This window comes from Cydia pomonella, chromosome 13, assembly GCF_033807575.1.
Source record: "Cydia pomonella isolate Wapato2018A chromosome 13, ilCydPomo1, whole genome shotgun sequence".
Taxonomy (NCBI): domain Eukaryota; kingdom Metazoa; phylum Arthropoda; class Insecta; order Lepidoptera; family Tortricidae; genus Cydia; species Cydia pomonella.
Window position 1 is genome coordinate 13,014,899 of NC_084715.1, and position 20,986 is coordinate 13,035,884.

At 38.1% G+C, this 20,986-nt stretch overlaps 1 protein-coding gene across 1 annotated transcript; it reads right to left on the reverse strand.

Moving 5' to 3' along the window:
- Window positions 1-7,313: 7,313 nt before the first annotated feature.
- Window positions 7,314-19,527, reverse strand: LOC133524254 (glucocorticoid-induced transcript 1 protein-like). Its single transcript, XM_061860157.1, has 7 exons — window positions 18,637-19,527; window positions 15,843-15,970; window positions 14,187-14,328; window positions 12,951-13,090; window positions 12,209-12,308; window positions 8,565-8,668; window positions 7,314-7,759 (listed from the first exon to the last, which is right to left on the reverse strand). The coding sequence occupies exons 1-7, from the start codon at window positions 18,848-18,850 to the stop codon at window positions 7,580-7,582; spliced, it is 1,008 nt and encodes a 335-aa protein (XP_061716141.1). The 5' UTR covers window positions 18,851-19,527; the 3' UTR covers window positions 7,314-7,579.
- Between the last annotated feature and the right edge of the window lie 1,459 nt (window positions 19,528-20,986).

Consider the following 20,986-nt stretch of genomic DNA (forward strand, 5'->3'; position numbering starts at 1 on the left):
TTTTGGATTTAAAATCGCTTATTGTTTATGAAATTAACACCAAAACTTGTACACTATTTTCTGAAAACACCCCCCCACCACAAACACGAATTTCATTAGGTTACGAATATACTGATAGACTAGATGGCGCTGTGCCATTTAGTAAAATTGCTAAATCATGCCATCAGTTGTTCATGGAATAATTACCTCAGATTCTATATAAGTAAACAAACTTCTACCTCTTACCTTACACAGTAATTATAAAGCAGAAATCACCTTTTTAGGGTTCTTTAGGGCAATCGTAACCCTATTACTATAGATAAGTAAGTAAGGAGAGAGTGATAACTCCATACATCAGTTTTCTTACCAAAACACGCGTTATTTTCGTAGTCGACATATAGCGTCAAGTAGCGAATTTATCAGTGCTGCAACTTTACAAAAGATCTCGCGACGAACAGGGGATATTACGCAAAACTCTGCGTAATAATTACCCCTGCCTCATACTGAGGGCCTAACACAAAAATCGAAATTTCGTCATCTGCCTCTTTATCCCTCTTGCTTGAGTGTTTCGCGGTAGGCCTCTGTAATATAAACAAACCGCTTTGACTTGATGCATCAATGTCACAGTAAATACTTTTCAAAAAACTGTTCAAGGCATAGTATGTATAAGTTACTCTATTGTTTATGTAATATGATAGTGCTGCACTCTGGCGTCAGAACTTTGCAGCCCATAATGCTGACACGCATCACGCCGGTGATGCGGGTCATGTCATGATTTCATAATCACGGTGGCTTTCAATTCAATGGGCGACAATAGCATTTAGGTATACTATAAAGAAAATAATAAAATGCAGTTAAATCAGTCTGTATATTGGATATGTCTGCAATACAGCAAGATACATTACAGTGAAAACAGGTAAAGTGATAAAATATTGGAAACAAAAATAGTAATTAGAATTTCTTCTCTGAAACAAAACTATAATAAAACCATTCTTATGATTACTTAATGTAGACACTATTATTAATGATGTTAATTAATGCCTCTAAAAGATCAAGCCTTTTGTTGAGCACTGCATGTAAAAAAAACTAAATCAATTTTTTTATCAATAAACCTCAACAATTTTAGATAACTAAAACTCAACAATCCTCCGATAATTTTCTTATACCCTAATTTTGTCGCCTAAACATTATTTTTAACAAAATGCTAAACAAAAGGCTTGTTTGAATTGTAAACTTATCTCAATGGGCACTTTTGGTTTAGTTTATTTATATGTTAGTATTTAATATCATAGTCATAAAAATTATAAACCTATCCTTCATCTAAAAGCAAACTTTAAAATAATATTAACCATCTATAAAATAACTATCAAATCTAAAGACCTAGCCAAGTTACTTTTATGGTACTCTCCTTCTCGCAAGTCCTACCCAAAACATACAAAAATATCTTTATGTACTTTAAAAACATTTCACTTCGGGGACGAATGGCGCTTACAGCAATTAGGCGAGCCCTGGATCCCATTTTATAAGCCACTCGTAGAAGTTTCAATTTTACGTCTAAACCGCAATCCTTGTCGAAAGGCATCACGTCGCGCATCAAACAAGGCAGTGTACTGCAAGTTTAAATCTGTTAAAATTGCATTTCTAGTTTTATAAAACAGGTCTGACGCATACTGTAAGCACCCTTAGTCCGAAAAGCCCTTCCTCACCTATTCATGGTACAACTTGTCTGTAAGGGACTATTTGTATAGCACACTTTAACGGCTAATATTCTTCGGGTCACTAAACCTTAACTTAGGTAACGACACTGGGAGAGGCTTACACATATCCTAAATTACAACCTGGACCTGTGACATAAGTCTAAGTATTGTATGTAAAGCATTTAAGATTATTTTGGAATTAGTGAGGGAATCTAGAAGCATCACGGAAGCTGACAGGAAGCAATGTAAATATGACCACGAAGCGGGTACTATTACGCCGAAACGTTAGCGATCAACAAACTGCAACTCAATATACATGTATTACATTGAATGTTTCAAGACGAATGTATAAAAAACTTTTAAAATATTCAATGACTACATACTCAAATTTTATAATATATGTTTGCTAGAATATTTTTAACATTACGGCTAGATATTGCACTTATCGGGAAAATTTTACACAGAAATTCCGGATTTTAAATACTGGCTCGGTTTTTTTCTTCCATGTTCATGTCTCATGTTTTGTAAAGCAGCAGTTCAATACGACAATCACATGTTTATCCACTAGACAATACGAGAATCTATAAGTTGCTGCAGCTCGCTATAAAACTTAAGGCGATGAGAATTCTAATGACTAATGAGATGAAAACAATAAATTCGTACATTACTTCAATATTCAATACGCGCTCCATTCTACAGTTCATTGTTTGGTCACGTCCATTAACAGTCGTTCTCAAGTCGTATCCAAGAAACATGGATAAGGATAATTAGTTTAAACCCTGCTCTCAGTCACAAGTCTGTTAAGGCGGGATTCCACCAGTGTGCGGCACAAGCATGTTCAATACAAAAATGCTTGTGCCGCACACTAGTGGAAGCCCGCCTTTACGCCGTTACACTACGAACCAATCTAACAAGTCAGCACCTTCTTAATACCTAACTCCTTGACGCGCCACTATGAGCCGGGCGCTCCTCGCAGCCACTCCTCGTCAAGCTATCAACATTCATATTAGAACGATTCTTACATTATCACATTCATTAACTGAATAATCAATAGGTACCTACTATATGTACATCAGCAACTTGGAATATTACATCACATCGTTTACAATTTCAAATTCGGCATTATGGCTCCTAATAAAAAATTTGATTTGAGCAATGACAAGATTAAAATACTCTTTATTCCAAAGGAGAGCCGTAAAAAATATATATTTGCCGTCGAAATTTACAAAATGTTCAAAAATAATTGCGTACGTCGAAAAGCAGGTCTCACTATGTTTTACGTGTAGTCGTCGACTCTACATTATCATATCAGTCTCGATGGTAACGCATTTTGGCCAAACGAGAGATCTACCTGGCATGGTCCATCCTCTATCCGAATGATACACGAACTTACCGTGTACCCGACGTACCCGATACAGATACAGTGACTGCCTGAACACCGAGACACGCCGGGGCGTGCTCGGGTCGAAACCATAAACGGAACTAACGGAGGTACGATTTAGAGTTAAATATCTATAGACGATGAAGAGGCACTTCGCAGTGTTACACGCTAGGAAGATACAACAAAATTGTCAAGATACCTGTATCAAAGTACGAGTTTAAAGTCAGTCTATTCTCTTACATCTGTATGAATCCCGCTACTTAAAGCTCTGCTTTAGAAAATCGATCTGGCTTCGTTCACCGCGACCAATATCCTCAACCTTGGTCCGACTAATTCTCCTTACAGTTTTCAATTCAAACGATAAAAGAAAATAGCATTTGAGAAATTGTAACTTATAACCCTATAACACTTTCAAAGACTACGCTTGCAATATACAATCAAGTTTATGTTCATAGTTCTCAATAATACATAATATGAGATCAAATATCCACAGTTGTTTTCAGTACTAGCTGAGGGATCATGATATAAACAAATTAAAGTAAAACGTTATAACAAAAAGTCTAACAAAATTATACCGAGTACAGGGACACAAAACACTGATTTATACTTTCAAGATTTTTACACATTATTAACTAACACAAGCGGGACTTAATCGCGTATTAAGTTTTAAATTTACCTCCGACGTTTCGAGGACGGCGTTGTCCCCGTGGTCTCGGAGAAGACTGGCTAAAGTTGACATCAACATCTTCTAGCCGCCGCGAGTTTTTCGAACTACCCGCACTAGGACTTGTTTATTGACTTGAACATTTTGCGCACTAGGGATGTTAGTGTTACTCTGTCGACGCAGAACACTAACGATATTCGATTTATCGACTGTCGATATTCGTTCTCGCTTACATATACTAATGACTGGATTCCATGTGGATGAGATCCCCAAACACCCGTCCCGATTGAAATTGCAATGTTTTTTTTATTTCAACGGCTTCCCGCACTTTTCTGCTGTAGAAATAGCGATCGAAAGGGTTTTAGGGTTATGCAGCTCGATCCAGTGGTTTGGTCCTAACTCCATATGTTCAGCCACAGCAGACTTGTTCACCTGACGATTTTTGACAGCTGTGATATGTTCCTTAACTCTTTCTGCTATGGTGCGCTTTTTTGGTGCGCGTCCTCGAAACGTCAGAAGTAAATTTAAAACTGAATACGCGATTAAGTCCCGCTTGTGTTAGTTAATTACAGGGACACAAGTTTGTAAAATGTTGCACGAAAACCTAGTGAGAACAAGCCTGTGTCTGATGTCATAGCACTGACAGGATATTATTGTTATTATTCTTATTAAAAAGGAACAATACCATAGCCGCTTTGGTCACGAGTCAGAGACCCTCGCCCACACTGTTAACTGTCCGTCGGTGAACCTTATTACAAAAAGCATAAGGTCCACCGATGAACAGTTAAGGGTGTCGCTGTTTGTACTAGCTTGGACTAGGCATGTAACATGATATGTCTCACTAGTTTCTTCGCAAAAGTGAAAATATATAAAATTAACTCATTAATTCAGTCCTCTGAAACATTTACGAATCCTTTTTTATTACAATCATGTAAAAATAATTATATAAAAAAATGTTAAAAATATATACATTTTGTTTTGTAAATGCTTTGGTTGGTACGAGTGATTAATGCGACATAGCGAAATAAAAATAAAGCAATTTGTGTAAAAGAAATAATACCTAGGTACAAATGTCAAGTTATTTTTACATTTACAGTTACTTGTTATTGTCACGACATATTTGGTTACAAATGATGTACATCGACTCTTACTCGTCGGCTGATAGACAAAAAAAACCTGTAGAAAGGTTTACACCTAAACTAGGTAAATGTCATACTACTTAATATGAAGAGTTGTACAGTAACACGAGAAATAACGCAATTATCACTGTTTCTTATTAAGCAACTGTTAAGAGTAGATTTCGTTTTGCAAGCTACCATCCAAACAGTCGGAAAAAGATTTATCATTCAAAACTGTTAAATTCATACAAAAAACCTATACACATATGGTTAATATACTCTAGAGATGTGAACAAAAATGACACAACAATATATCTAGACATGGTCAGGTTAAAAACTCGTTTAGACGAGTGTACACGTGTACAGATATAAATTCAGCACGTAACCCTAGCAATATTAACAATGTATCGATGTATTGGTGAAATAACTTGTCAACAATATTTTTCGAGTAATCGAAGTAGAGTTTGATACAGAGACCTGCAGGCCGAGTAGCTGTAGTTGAAGTTCTATAACCTTACCCTCAATTTCAGCAACAATTTTGATAAGTTGTGGAATACAATGGTTTGTAACTTTCAAGGTAGCTGTATATATTATATATATACGAAATCTTCAAATACAAATCGTATTTAGCGACCTTTATGTCCCAAATCTTTACCTTCTGTAGCCGTACATTTGAATTACATCGCTAATTGTATGGTGCTTAAGTCGGTGTGAGAAAAAAATACAGAAAAGTTTGCTGTATTTTTGTGTTGTAGCTACTATAAGTCATGTCATTCACGAAGACGTGGGCCTTGACTCGTATTGTCGTCTTATTAAAGGTTAGATTTAACAAATCTGCGCGTCATCGTGGATGATACGAAATATACATAATTACTTAAATTATTTAAAAAAAAAAGTAATTCTAAAGAACCAAACTTTTCAATGAAAATAATATATTTTTTTTTTCAGGAAATATAAGAATTTGATAGCGGTCTAACCCAAATGAGTTGTAAAGTCAGGAATACGAAATTCACAATCAGAAGAATTATTTGTTTTTCGTCCGTTGTTTCTTTGTTTTTAACAGGAAGATTGATAAATATATCACAATAAAAGATATGGTTTCATGCGTCTATATTCTATGTATAAAATATCTCAAATGAATGACCAATTGCATTTACTAAGCCACTGTTAATATGTTGTAATGCCTAGTCGAAACACACACATGTTTAAAAGTGAACACAATTGTTTGAGATTAAAGTAGGCTAGCTAGCTTAATCATTTGCTTATTTACAGATTTTAGTTTCTGAGACGTCCAATTTTATTACTCATTATGTATGGAAAAAAAAATGATATCACGTCGGAATAGTATTAGTTCGTTGAGACGTAACATAATGTAAGGGAGCGCGGAGTTACAACCAAGTTTTATCAGAATTATATTACGAAAATCAGGATATCAGCTCGCAGGTCTCAGCCTATTAACCTTTCAAAATACAAGAACATACTCGCCGTTATATAAAGAAAAAAGGATCAATGCCAAAAAATAAGTACCTACATAATCAAACGATTCGAAAGACATGTCAAACCACCGAAAGGTACGCGGCAAGTCTCCCGTAGGTATTCTGATACGGATCCCTTTCTTTCGCATAATTATCGAAAGTCAATGTAATCATAATGTGTCATATTGTCATTAGTCATAACTCAGAAAACAGTTAACTTTTCAGGAATTTCCTCAGGTTATCCTATAGATAGGTTAGGTTAGATTTGTTTTATGGCCCCCCCGCGGGTTGCCCACCTTGTCGTGGTGGAGGGGCTTAGTAGCCGTGGCTTGGTCACCCACGGTCTGTTTGTGTTGCGGGCTGGCCCGAAGAGGACGCTCCAAGTGGGCTTGGTAAGCCCGCTTGTGACGCGTTGGAGGTGGACCGTCGAGGAAGAGGAGTGTCGGTATTGCGGTGAGCCGTTCTCCCTATTCTCGACGGCCGAGGTGGGATCGCAGGGAAAGAGGCGTGATGGTATCACGATGCGCCACTCTCCCTTTCCCCTGCGACCTTGGCAGGGCCGTTCCGCTGTAGCGGCGTTGGTGGGGCTGCAGAGGAAGAGGAGTGTCGGTGTTACGGTGTGCCGTTCTCCCTGTCCTCTGCAGCCGAGTTGTGGTTTGCGGCAGAACCATGGACCTCATCTGCCGCCGGGCGCTGGGGAGTTTTCTGGCGCCCGTGGCCTCTTTGTGGCGGGCTCGGGGGGGTCCGCTGCACTGCAGGACGGAGGCCGAGGAGGAAGGCGCGTCGAACCATCTGGCGCGCTTCGCGTGAAGGGCCTTCGGGCATTCGCGGTGGGGTCGCGGATGAGTACGCAAGCGTTCCTGTAACCCCACCAATAAGGCGGCGAGGTGGCATATGGGGGTTTTTAGTGGGTATACCGTCGGCCTCATTAGCCTAGACGGGAGTCCCACATAACCACTCGGGTCACCCCCCGCACCCGGGTGGTATGCGGAATGCATTTTCCCCCCTAGAAAAAAAAAGGTTTGTTTTATGGCAATCCTGAAAAGTTACGCGTTTCTGAGAAAAACCAAATTATGGCTAACGAAAATGCCTACAAACAATACATTATGACTTAAAACTTTATGGGAAACAATAGAGACCCATTCTTATATCTGCCGGCGCAATCACATCGCGTCAATTTCGGGTCGTCCGCATCAAGTCTATATTTCGATTCGGCGACCGTCGGCAACCGGGCCGACGTAGGCGGGTGGTGGTGGAGGCGGTAGTCAGTGGTCGCCGTGCGCCGGGGAGCCGGGGCGGGCGGGGCGGGCGGGGCAGGCCGGGCCGGCGGGCTGCAGCGGCTGGAAGGCGGAGCCCAGCGACGGGCGCAGCGTGAAGCCGGGCACGGCGGGGCCCACCGGCGGGCCCGGCTCGGGGTACGAGCACTCGAACCCCTTCAGGTTCACCTGCAAGGTAACGTGTAGGTCGGCTTAGCGCTCAATGGTTTCGTCCGGGTAGACGCGGCCTGAGCGCCACGGGTCCTTAAAGTTCTTAGGAAATAAGTTTTTGGCAAAAATTTAATTTTTGGTACAAGCTTTTACCGCTGACTATTCTTTTCTTTCCACAGGCAACTAATACTCATCGAGCAAATTCTAAAAACCCCAAACACAATTAGGTTGCGTTGTTTTATCACAGAGTTCCTATGTCCACCTCTTGTCTCCAGATCAGCTCGATGGTACCATAATATTGCATTGTCACCCGACTTACATATGTATGCAAATTTTTAGCTCAATCGGAAACCGGGAAGTGGATCAAATTTAACTTACAAGATTGCAAAATTTTTTTTGCAAAAAACTTATTTTGCTTTCACAATCTAAGCATAAATTCTCTAAATTTATGCTTAGATCGTTTTGTTACTAAAAAATCAGCCAACTGTTCTTTGCAACGCTTCCAATATCACACACAGAAGGTTTTTTAATATTAAGGAGCTTGATCTACCTCCATCTATTGTTGCAACACTACTTTTTTTCAGGACTCAAAACCAGTAACTATAGTTTGTCAGTAAAATATTCAATAACTATGATCTCAAAAGATGTCACATGTTACGTTTAAGAAAAGGGTATTTTATTTTTAGCTACTTGATAAACCCTAATATAATTACGGAATTTTATTCATAATTTCATTGAGTAAATGCGCATGCATTTACGTTCTATGGGCGTTGTCAGGTGTCAAATTTTACAACTTAGATCTCACAAACATATGAAAAAGTACCTTTTCACAACCATCTGGCGGTTCGCGGGCGAGGAAGCGGTTTATCTGAGGAGACGTGCCGAGCTTGCCCCCGTCCAGGTCCGGAGACGAACACACACTGCCGCCTGTAATCAATTACAAGCATTTTAATTTATGTAAGATCAATGTTGAGTAAGAACATAGTTCATTTTGCTCGGAGCAAGAGGAACAGTATAATAATTCCCTAATATGTGTTTATCTTGCCTCAATGTCTCACTTGCACTATCTTACCTTATACATATAAATCAATCTACATACTTACAACAAAGCGAAGTAATGAAAAAGACATTACCATGAAAATCATTTTAGCTCATGAATACACTTTTATGCACACCAGTTTAAGTTGTCAATTTACGGCCTTCAAGCTAAAAGACTTTTTCAATTACTTCACTTTATATAATGCCTTAGAGGCTCCTAATTTATTTCATCTAAAATTTGCCTCTTTGAAATAAACTACACGAAGCAAGACACTAAAAATTAACTACAAAGTCGCTTTGTTCTTGTTAAAAGTTTTCAGCACCTTATTATTACAAAAAAATATTTATCTACAAACATATCATAAACCCTCTATGATGCCTTCAAAATCCGTAAATAATGGCCAACATTACGATAAACTGTTTTGTTACAACAAATTTCTTATCTGTGATAATGTAGTTATAACTTCATAGTTATGAAGTTATAGCTACATTGATGTAGTTACATCAAACTCGATTTGGTTATGCATTCAAATTTGGAACATCTCTGAAAAAAAAAAAGCAATTTTATTTGACCTCTATTCTAATATCAGTCGAGATGCCTTTTTGTTGGAAATGAAATGTCAATTGCATCGAGCAAAGAGCATATAATCACTACGGTATCGAGTGATACGGAAATAGGCCCCCAACTCTAGTTTATCTCTGAATTTAAAAAAAAACTACATGCGTGAAAAAAGTTTTCATTTAACGCCATTTGACGTACAGTTTATCTTTTAATTCGTTTTAAGTATAAAATGAATATGTTTTGTTGTTTTTTAAGGTAACTAGAGCAAAAATTTCGTGTAAAATAAGCGATAAAAATATTCCGGCCACCACATATCCGCGAGTTTCGCCAAGAGAGCAACGATTTGGCAACGATGCCCTAACGGAGGCTGTAATTTGGGTTAGTGAATATTTTATAGAAAGTTTATAATATGTGTGTAGATAAAATAGTGTATATAACTGTACATAATTAGGCATTAAAACACTCGTGTGATCTTTTTAAGAAACTCACTTCGTTCGTTTCTTAAACCCACACTCGTGTATTTTAATGCCTTTTATTATGTAGCAGTCACATAAACTACTATTAAAATAACCCATGTAACGCCTAGTCTATTTTAGGATAAGTGGAATAAATACTGAGTGTCCTAAAAATTACATATTAAACATACAGTGGATTTCATTTATTACGACCTTGGTTGTAGCGACCCTACAGCTATAGCGACGTTAAAAGTCCCATGAATTCAAAGCATACTTTAGTGCAAGATTCATGTGGATAGCGACTTCGGGTGTAACGCCGAATTCGGGTGTAGCGACGGTTTCTAATGAACCATTTGTAACAAATTCTTAGAAATCTAATGCAAATATTGCGACCGGAGTCGGTCGTCAAAGGACAAAGAGCTTTACTTTCTTATCCACACGGTTAGCAACTGTGGTGACCTTTTGTTTACAGGTAGATATTAGCTAGGTAGTGATATAGCGTGAACACTCGTTAGAAAATAATTACGTTTCCCTCATCCCTCCTTCCCTCGCGTCCCTTCATCGCGTTATATCCATCCGAAATCCACTGTACTATTAAAAATATAATACCATTTTAAAGTGTATCTCACTTACAGTTATGATTATGTCTAATTATTAATGTCCTAAAAATAAGCCACAGGACTCTATAGAGAAAATAAAACAAAAACATTTCACAAACAGACTGATATACTTTTGCACTGAGAAAAATGTGCATTATTAACTTCGAAATAGGAATAATTTTGAAAATCACAAATATCTACCAAACCAGAACCACTGCATATCTAAGTATGAGAGAATTTAAAATAGAGGTGGATTGTCAAAGAAAATTTGGTAGCTACAGTAAATGTAAATTTACTGCCATCTTTAAAACTTTTAGAACGCCATTTGACTTTAATCCTCATTCTTGCACTGATATTTAACACATATTTGTTAAATATCAAAAAGTGGCGCAATCTTATCGGGCATAACCCAAAGGTTGAGGCGCCAGGCGCCATCGCTCGAAACGATGCCACCATACCTTTGGCCTTTGATCTATTAGATGGCGCCACTTTTTGATATTTAACAAATTAAACACATATCAGTGAAGGATAATCATGGGTTGAAAGATGGCAGTAAATTTACCGTGGCTACAAAGTTTTCTTTAAAATCCACCTCTATCAAATTCTCTTCGATACTTAGGTAACACTTACGCTACTGCCACGCTTACTAAGGCATCTTGATTACTGATGCTATAGCAGAAAGCGCGTCTAGTTTTGTAGATATTTGTTATTTTCAAAATTAAGTTCTCCATTTTTGAAGTTACCCCAATACCTTAATATTTTTATTTTAATAATATTCTCAGTAACTAATATAAACAGTAAGTGGATGCTCAAATGATATTAAAATCACAGACAAAATAAAATGAGCTGTTAAAAGAATGATTAAGAAAACAGATTGATTCTATTGAGTAACCAAAGTTACTTTAGAGCACCAATTTATATGGGTAACATCAGTTACACAATGGAATCAAATGGTATGGAACGCTCAATAAAGTAACTTTTTTTGTCGAATCCACAAAAAAAAAAACGAAACAAAAATAAGACATGCTTGGATCGAAGCATTTGTGTTAAGTGCAAATGTGTGTATGCATCATTGCCAGGGGTCACTAGGAAGCTGAAAATCGTGTGTAGACCTGCGGCCAGTAGTTCTGCCGAACCACTGCTGGAGAGCGACCTGAGCGACCCTCGGGACGGCGGATCTGAACCCACAAGTCATGGTTCACATATCACGCATAAAGTAAACAATATCAGGGTTCAGATATATCAAGATGAAATGTGATTTCAAAAAATGTGTTTTTTAAGGTCAATGTTAAGTCAGCCGCAAAATTACAATGGATCTTGACAGAAACTTTCCCAATTGACATTTGAATGAGAGATCAGTGTAAACATTTTGCAGCTGACTGTTCTGTTATAATCTACAATATAAACAGTAACAATTTTATAAAATTAAACTGCAATATTATTCATTAATTTTCTTATGTCACTGTAAAATAATAAAATTGAATCCCTTAATTTTGGCACCTGATCTTAGGTTGACGCCATAAGCTGGGTACAGTTCTAGCATCACTATCTACAGAGATGTTTCACCATACAATGTGGCCATGTACTCAGCGTACCGCGTGCACTGGAGACCAAGGTTTAAATAAGTGGAGCCTTAGAGAACGAGCAGTCTCGTTTGAAAATTTGCCGTGCAATGGAGCTCAGTTTACGAAGATGTGTCTCGCCCGACGCAAAGGCACATCTTCACCGAGCAATTGCACGCAGAATTCCCTCGCGTGGCGACTCGTCCTAATAAAATATCCAAATTGAAGGTTATGTTTGGTTTGTATTTTACCTGATGAGTGAGCAGTATGGCATAGGTCGTGCGGTGTTTGGGTGTTGACGGAGCGTCTGAGGAGCTCGGCTAGCGGAGCGCGATGGCCCTCGGGCGTCACCTGAAGTGTTACAAGTTAATCAATGTCAAATAATGAGGATGTTAAATGTTAATTGGACATCATTGGCCACAAGACTTATAATAGTTCTTGCCACTCTGTCTCTTGAGCGTTTTTAACCGATGCATCCTAGATGAGCCCAGTGTCTGCTTTAACAACCTAATGTCAAAAATTGGTAAGTGGCAAGCACTTTACTACTTTTTCTGAGCCTTACTAGTATTATTCTGGTTTCTTCGCGATGTTTTCCTTAACCGAAAAGCGAATAGTAAATATCAACGGATATTTCGTAGTCTCAAGACTCTCTAGTAGCAGTACCTTAACATTGTAGAAGTTTAGTAATTCCAGACAGAAACATCAATCATATTTATATCATACCTTGTCTTTTACTAGTCTGGGACCAGTCGCTCCATCTCCTAGTTGAAACCTTCCACGGACGACCGCGCCGCCCTTAGCGGCACACTACCGAAACATAACCCTCATATAAACATCATACCTTATCTTTTAGCCGGTCGAGATGCGGCGTCTGGGTGCCGCTGGCCGGGTGTAGGACCAGTCGCTCGATCTCCTGGTTGAGCCCTTCCACGGACGACCGCGCCGCCCTTAGCGGCACACTACCGAAACATAACCCTCATATAAACATCATACCTTATCTTTTAGCCGGTCGAGATGCGGCGTCTGGGTGCCGCTGGCCGGGTGTAGGACCAGTCGCTCGATCTCCTGGTTGAGCCCTTCCACTGACGACCGCGCCGCCCTTAGCGGCACGCTGCCGCTGCCGAAACGTGACCCTGATGAAAAAAGCAATTTAGTTGAATCTCCGTGATAAATCTTATACCTTTAAACGAGCAATTCTTGCATATATATTTATATATATATTTCTGTGATCTCGGAAACGGCTCTAACGATTTCGCTGAAATTTGGTATATGGGGGTTTTTGGGGGTATACAATCTATCTAGATTAGTCTTATGTTTGGGAAAACGCGTGTTTTCGAGTTTTCATGCGTTTTTCTTTCGTCGCAGAATATGGTCGCTAATTTCGTGTTACCGGCCACTGTCCGTCTGGTCCAGCGGGTTAAGACGCGGACTGCTAAACGAGTGTTACGGGTTCGAATCTCGCCCGGTGACTAACTTTTGTTTTTTTTTATATGTTCAAGTTTATATATAATTTTTATTGTTTTAGACAAGATTAATTTAGTAAAAAAAAAATGACCTATGTAATAAGAGATATTGACAATAGATGGCGTTACTCTGTGACAAGTGCTGTAAGGTTAAAATCGATTGTAAATAATAATAATTGTCAGTTCACATTTTACTTTTTAAGTTTATGTAGGTTATCACCTATACACCACCATATTACAATAAATAGTTATACCGAGCAAAGCTCGGTCGCTCAGGTACTGGAATACTTACGTAGGGTTTTTATTAAAGATAAAGCAAAGTTTTCTCGGAGCTTTCTTGTGTAAAGAAGAGATTACAACAATTGATGGAAACGCCTTACCTGCTTTACATTTAATCCGCGTTACGATTTTATCCAAAAACGACGATTTAGTACCTTTTGTTAAAATAGAGACTTTATGATTAGGAAGTGAGACTCGGAAATACTCTTAAAACTCATATTTAAATGTAAATTAAATTAAATTAAAAAATATATATTTATTTTCGTAAATGTACACTTAAAGACTTAACTTCTTTCCTACTTGACACGAGATGGTTAACCATTTCTTATTTTTGTTTGAGCAGTTTTACCTAGAAGTATGTAGGATGCTAATACTGACGGTACAATGTACATCATATAGCAGCAGTTGGGACATTTTGTAGAGTAGTTAACTAGTCACATTCCATATTTACAAGTCATCATCGATGGTCAAATCTAATAAAACTTACAAAAGCCAGGGCTCATGGAGTGGGCCGAGTCTGAGGTAGCAGGTTTGTGCGGCCGCTGCAGACGGCTGCGGAGGAATCTGTCCAGTTTGTCATCGTCGGACCCTCTCGAAGACCGTCCTGATGCTCCGCCGCCTTCGTCCGTCTGGAAGTAAACACCATTATTGTCACTTGGATAACAATTTTGACCATTACTTTGATTACTGACCATTTTGTAACGAGATCATAGTTAAATATGGACCCGCCCGGAAAAAAAACATTGAAATCTATCTACATATATGCTAAAATAAAAAAAAGAAGAGTCCTATCCTTAGAAAAATCGAACTATGACGATCCCATCAGTTGATCTCCCTCAGTTCTGGCAAACTGGGACCATTTACTTATTTTAGATGATTAAACTTATTCAGATCCGAACTTATGCCATTCATGAAGATATGATAAACATATGTACTTATTCAAATCAAACTATAAATGTAAACATGTAACTTTCAGTACAGTTATACAGTTTAATTTAAAATATCCTCCTTTTCTTAAAGCGTTTCAGAACCGAGTATTGATAAGCGTTTATGAATAATGGTAATAAAATAATGTTGGTTGTTGCAACGATATAGTAGATGCAGACTAGGGATGTTACGGAGGTGGTTTTATCGGAACCGAAGCCGAAACCGGAGTTTTTAAGTTTAGTTTAACGGAACCAAAACTGGAACCGGAGGTGAAGGTGGAGGCAAATGAGAACCTAATCTACCTATATTGAAGCAAGGTCAGATAATAAAATAAAACAATGCTATCATTATATTCATATCCTATAAATAAAATTAGAATACGCCTGTCAGAACACGTGTGTTGCCGTGCGCCGCGCACCGTGGCTAGGGTTGCCAACCTTAGTGCACAGATTTTCGGTACAATTACTTGACTTGGGTATAAAACAAGGGACACCTTCACCCGGCTTAACTGGGTAAGGTATGTTGGCTGTCAACGTATTTAAAGGCATGAACAATTAAACCAAGTTAACTTTTTATGCAGGACGCGACGCGAGGCAGCGTAGTGCGGAGAAAGCGAGTGAGTACACAATATTCTCGCGCGTTACTCGTATCGCGGTATATTCAAATTAAAATCACGCGTTCTCAAAATACTCTAATTTACAACTGAAAGTTCGTTTTAGTGTTTATAATTTAGTGTAACTACTAACTAAAGTAATATAACCTGAAAACAGAACAGTCGGCGCCCCCGCGGGCCTTTTGCGCGAAGCATGTTACTCTAGGGCTCCCGAAACGGGACGTCCCGCGTACAGCGGAACGGTAGGCAACCCTACTTCTAGCTCCGGACCAGGGCTATACTATAACCGCGAAAATCGAAGTTCGTCAATTGCGGGCATTTTTCCCTGTCACTCTAATTAATTACGTCTTAGTGAGAGTAAAAGAGAAAGACAACAAGAAGGCAATTTGCGAATTTAGGTTTTAGCGGTAGGCCCTGGTGTAACCTCCGCTTGAAATTGATCAGAACTGAGGTGTAAAATCCACCGTAAGTTTCGGTATATCGGAACCGATGCCGAAGCTCCGTTACATCCCCAATACAGACCATGGCAGTTTCTTAGAAACCCCTGAAATCATATAAAACATACCATGCCTGCATTTAGCATAACCAAATATTATCACATACTTGAGTAGATTTGTCAACTTGAAGCTGTCCTGCATGTAGATAATAGTCCCGTGACCACTGGCCTTTGTGGTACAGCGTGTCCAATGAAGCCGTGCGTCTGATGACACTTGCGCCAAACCTCCCTTTACCTGCATACAAATAATATATTAGTGCCAAAACGGAGTCTGGGTAAGGCCTCAAGAAAACTGAAAATCTATTCGAAGTTGCAAGGGTATGCTGCAGAGGATTGGATCCAGTAGTGCATGTCTTTAGTATGATGATGATATATTGCATTGCATATTTTGATGAGAATTATATAAGAGTGGAGAAAAACAAACTTCTGCCTTATTTCATACACTGTGCTAAGTAGGTACTTAACTAGTTGTCAAAAAGTTAAAGAAAATAAAATATCTGTTGTAAAGAATGTAAAATAACAAATTACCTGACAGTGCCTTTACACATTTTATAATTTTAGGATAAAAACTATTTACAACGAGATATAATCTAATGTTTATTCTTACTAACAAAATATGGATCAAAACCCAAAATAAAGATTTTCAATTTCAATTTTTGGCAAGTCTCTTGTGAGCAAAGAAACAGAATCACTTCACATGTTTGACTTCTCAGTTCAATAACTTTCCATTTTTAATGCATCCTGAAGAAAATAGTATCAATTGAAATCTGATATTAGTGTAAACAATTTTTATTTGTTTTAGTTTTGATTTCAGTGATTTGTATTTAAATAATACATTTTCTTTAGCAAAAAAGATAATTTGGGAAAATCAGCAATTCACAATTGGCCAACTTGCCACTCCCAGGTTTTTTTTTTTTTACACATTTTATTAAGTTTTTCATTAATGTTAAATATATTCATGCGAGTGCGGTCTTGACGAAGGAACTTCGGATCACATTTTCTTTTCTTGCAATAGACTTAACCACTCGTTATATGATGTATTACCGAATAATATCCCGCGGCCTATCAATTTTCAAACGCTTCTAGTTCTCATGGATCCTCCCATCACTGGAATTCTTCTTAAACACATACAAGAAAATAATATAAAACTTTAACGGCTCTACATTTTCTAGTAAAATCACCTTATCTTATGTCTATTGTCCATTTCTTATCTGTCCTTATGTTGGTATGCCTTCTAATTGTCAAAACTATTACCTTTCCCGCTCTTTTTCTAATAAACTGTACATGTCCTGTGTTGTCTGTGATGTCCTTAACAATAAATGTTTTTTGTTTTAGGTACCTACCATAAGTCCTTTTACCAAACCAATATTTATCATACACCGAACATGCTTATCGTGCGTGGTACGTCTTAAAACGTCGTCATTGGCAAAATCCCTCCTGCCAAAACACAAGAAGGGAAAGCCAGGAAAAAAAAAAAAAAAAAAATATTCATTTTTAAAGATAACTCTATGGTGTTCCACTGGCACCGCAGCATTCAGAACTTCAATGTTGATCCACTCTTGATGTAATCAGCCAGCAGTTTAAATAGTGTATGGAGAGTTAAAAAAAACTGGGAGTTTTACTTAAACTACTTGAAGACTAGGATCTGACCACCAGTGAGGCATATCCGGGAGGGGCAACTACTTCAATCTTCACAACCCCTCTTCACAAATGCAACTTTACAAGAGTTACGGTACAGCTTCAGCAGGTACAAAGAATGAATGCCAATGAGTGGACAGTTAGAAGACATTGGTAAGACTACCAGACTCCAAGGTCTGCCATCAGGGCCATCATCTCTTAATTTGTGGCAAGGCTTGTTCCTCTTCTTTGAACTGCCTAGCCTGTGCCATATTTATGTTTTTGTGTTTAATACATAAGAGTTTATACATACATACAACACAACAGAATGTTTTTCTTAAATTAAGATAAATATTAGGACAAATAATTATTAAATAGCAGTTTCTCTAATATACTTAAGAAAAACCTCAATGCAGAAAGGAGAAGCTTATTTAAGGTATGATCGAAAGTTAGGGTGATTCTTTTGTTTATGCATTTAACGGTATATAAGGAGTATAATAATAATACTAAGGTATGGCATCCTAACGCCGGTGGTGGGTTCAGGGAATTGATCAATTTCATTGTAAGTATTTTGGAATAGATAAGGGAACCTAAATCTAAACTAAAACCTGTTTATTTACTAGTGGCCCTGTGAGCTGTAGACCTTGCGATAAGAAAATGTAAAAGTGAAAAATACTTAGTTCATTGAGTCATTATCACAGTGAATAAGAATTGGTAGAGATTTGCGACCTGTAGAGGACAATATATGAAAGCAATCTGCCTGAGTAAAACAGAGATGAGTAAAAAGGTTTTGATCAAGAAAGAAAAATGATGTGACCATGAAGTGTACAAAAAATCATGACTCATTCAGCATTGGCTGTTTCATATTTTAGTATTTTTCTAACCTCTTAGTCCAAATCAATCCAATAAGATCCTCCAGAAATTAATAAGTTCATTAATATCTGGTGAATGTACATTGTGTACACAAATTATGTTGACCAAACTCACCCAGAGAATCAAGCTAGACATACTTAGCATCTAATGGGTTCATATTGGGTGGATGTAACATATTATGTAATATGTCAATTATGGAACATAAAAACAATGTAAGCCACATTGATATTAACCATTTTAAACATCAGAGTTGCAGACAATCAATGTTATATTCGGTATGTGGACAATTATACTAAGTACACTACTTGGAATATCGTTTTTAGTCAAATTTAGCAACTTAGTATTTAAATTTTCATGGGATATGGCCCAGTAAAGATGATAGAATATATGAGAGACGTTTTATGTACAAACCTTTATAGTTAACCGCGCCAGGACTGCGTTGGCCGGAGAGGGCGTGATCCGGCGATATCCGCCGCCACACGTTCGTGGGCGACAGCGTCGGGCTGTTGCCAGTGCTCTTCTTCAGCCCGCCGCCCTTCATCACCGATGACACCGGCAACGTCGCCCGCATCGGGCCCTGCTTCCCCACGGGACAGTCAGACTTGTTCCGTACCCGCCCCGACATTGTTGTCAGGCCTTATAACCCTCTTTCCGCTCGACAATCACTCTCTGACACTACACATAAACAACCAAGGTTGCTCTTTGACGCCGCTCAGCTTCTTTGTCGAGGAATTCTCATAGGCCTCAATAAACGATGCTTTCATGTACGAGTACCCGTTTATTATGCAACGTTGTATCAAGCATTTCGTGTAAAACTAACAGCAACCATCATATAACGGTTGTACTTAATGTCCACCTAGCACCCGAGAAATAAAAACAGAGTTACAAAGCGCACAAGTCACATTTTTTCTGAACTACAATGGATGAATGAAGCTGACAGACAGATGACACCGCGCCATTATTTTTGTTTTTTGTAATAAATGTTTTAAGATAAGAAATATCACTAACACATCTGGAACTATACACTTAAAAATAAATTTGAAAATATATTTACACAATAAACAATCACGAATAATTAAATAATGTACAAATATTCGTTGGCATCGCAATTAACAGCTGATTACTCCGCCATGTCAAGTTATTTTGTCTTTGGTAATCCATTCATTTCATTCCCCCATCCCAAAGAGCATATAATCCCTGCGTTTTAAGAGACGGGACTCCCATACTAGCGAGTGGAATCAGTTTGTTTCGCAAATCATTAACAAAATGTACGACAAAGAACTGTCAAGGAACCATAGTACCAACATAACCGATTTAAATAGTGTAGTATGATACACGCTTGCGATTCTTATCGATATCGATAAAATGGAGAGGATTGAAACATAGGCTCCTGTCTACAAATTTTGTACGCGAAATCAGGTTACTATCGAGTACACATTTAAGTTGTATGTTATATAGTGGATAGTTCTTTGAGTGGATTAATACCTGGTCGGGCTTAATGTGGACCCGAATTATTATTATATAGTTTTTAAGTCGAGTGTTTTTTTTTATTAAAAGCTCTATTTTGAAAATGATCTGCACATATATGTTTCAATAAATGTAACTTTTCTATGGGAAGATGTATCAGGTCTTCGTTCCCAACAAATTTGACCCACTGCCTGAAACTGCCTGCCTGCCAGCTGAAAACATACAACCTTGGACAAACATGACTTATCTACAGTTTATATTCCAAGTGTTTGCTAATGACTATTGAGATGATCTACTGATTATTTAGCGCTAATATGCATCCCGGGTATGTCCTTAAACTACGTCCACAAGAGAGGTATGGGCATTGTGAATGTCATCTCGCTCTGTGTGGTAGGGCACAGCACAGCGGATGTCATTCCAGATCTAGAGCAGAGCCCAACTGGGGAAGTACCTCCACCTTACAGAAAATCGCAGCCAAATAGCACTAGACCCTACTCATAGTGTTGTGTTCCTGCCGGTGAGTAAGGTTGCCAGAGCTCAACGAGGGTGGGAGGGGGTTAGGGTCGGCAACGCGCATGTAACTCCTCTGGAGTTGCAGGCGTACATAGGCTACGGATACTGCTTACCATCAGGCAGGCCGTATGCTTGTTTGCCACCGACGTAGTATTAAAAAAAAAAAAATCTATAAATCATGTTTTTTGGCATCCAGTTATCAACAACCCTTTATCAATGCTCTAACTTTTTATGAATTTTATGTCTGTGACCCTGCCTATGAAGCCGATGGTCCCAGGTTCAAATCCTGGGACGGGCATTTATTTGTGTGTAGAGCATGAATATTTGTTCCTGAGACATGGGTGTTTTCTATGTATTTATAAATATTTATATAATAGGTATATATATATATAAATATGTTGACTAATGACCATTAATGCATAAATTATAGATAATTTAATGATGGTCATATTGCATGCAAGTTCTCAGGAAATTTCACATATTTAATTTAATCCACGGAAGACCAGCGCTGTAGCATATATATGTTAGAGCATATGCTGAGTGGTGTCCATTTGTAGCCTCTATTACAGCATCATCACTAACTATTGCATGTTAGTATAAGTTACAAGTAATTATAACTGGTTAGTGTATTATTGGTTGGTGTATTAGATCTTCTTTCTTTCTTTCTTTTTGTTTTCTAATATGGTGCTGTTTGTAGATGGTTTTGCAATAAACGTTTTTCTAGTCTATTCTTTTTTTCAATTCTAATTTATTTACACTGATATACAAATAAACCTACACT

Excerpts from the sequence above, each read along its gene's own strand:
- LOC133524254 (XM_061860157.1), bottom strand. The coding sequence starts at position 18,850 with ATGTCGGGGCGGGTACGGAACAAGTCTGACTGTCCCGTGGGGAAGCAG. Across the intron at positions 13,091-14,186 it reads CTCCATGAGCCCTGGCTTTT|GGTCACGTTTCGGCAGCGGC; the intron begins GTAAGTTTTATT and ends TTTTTTCATCAG. Across the intron at positions 12,309-12,950 it reads TCGACCGGCTAAAAGATAAG|GTGACGCCCGAGGGCCATCG; the intron begins GTATGATGTTTA and ends GTAACACTTCAG.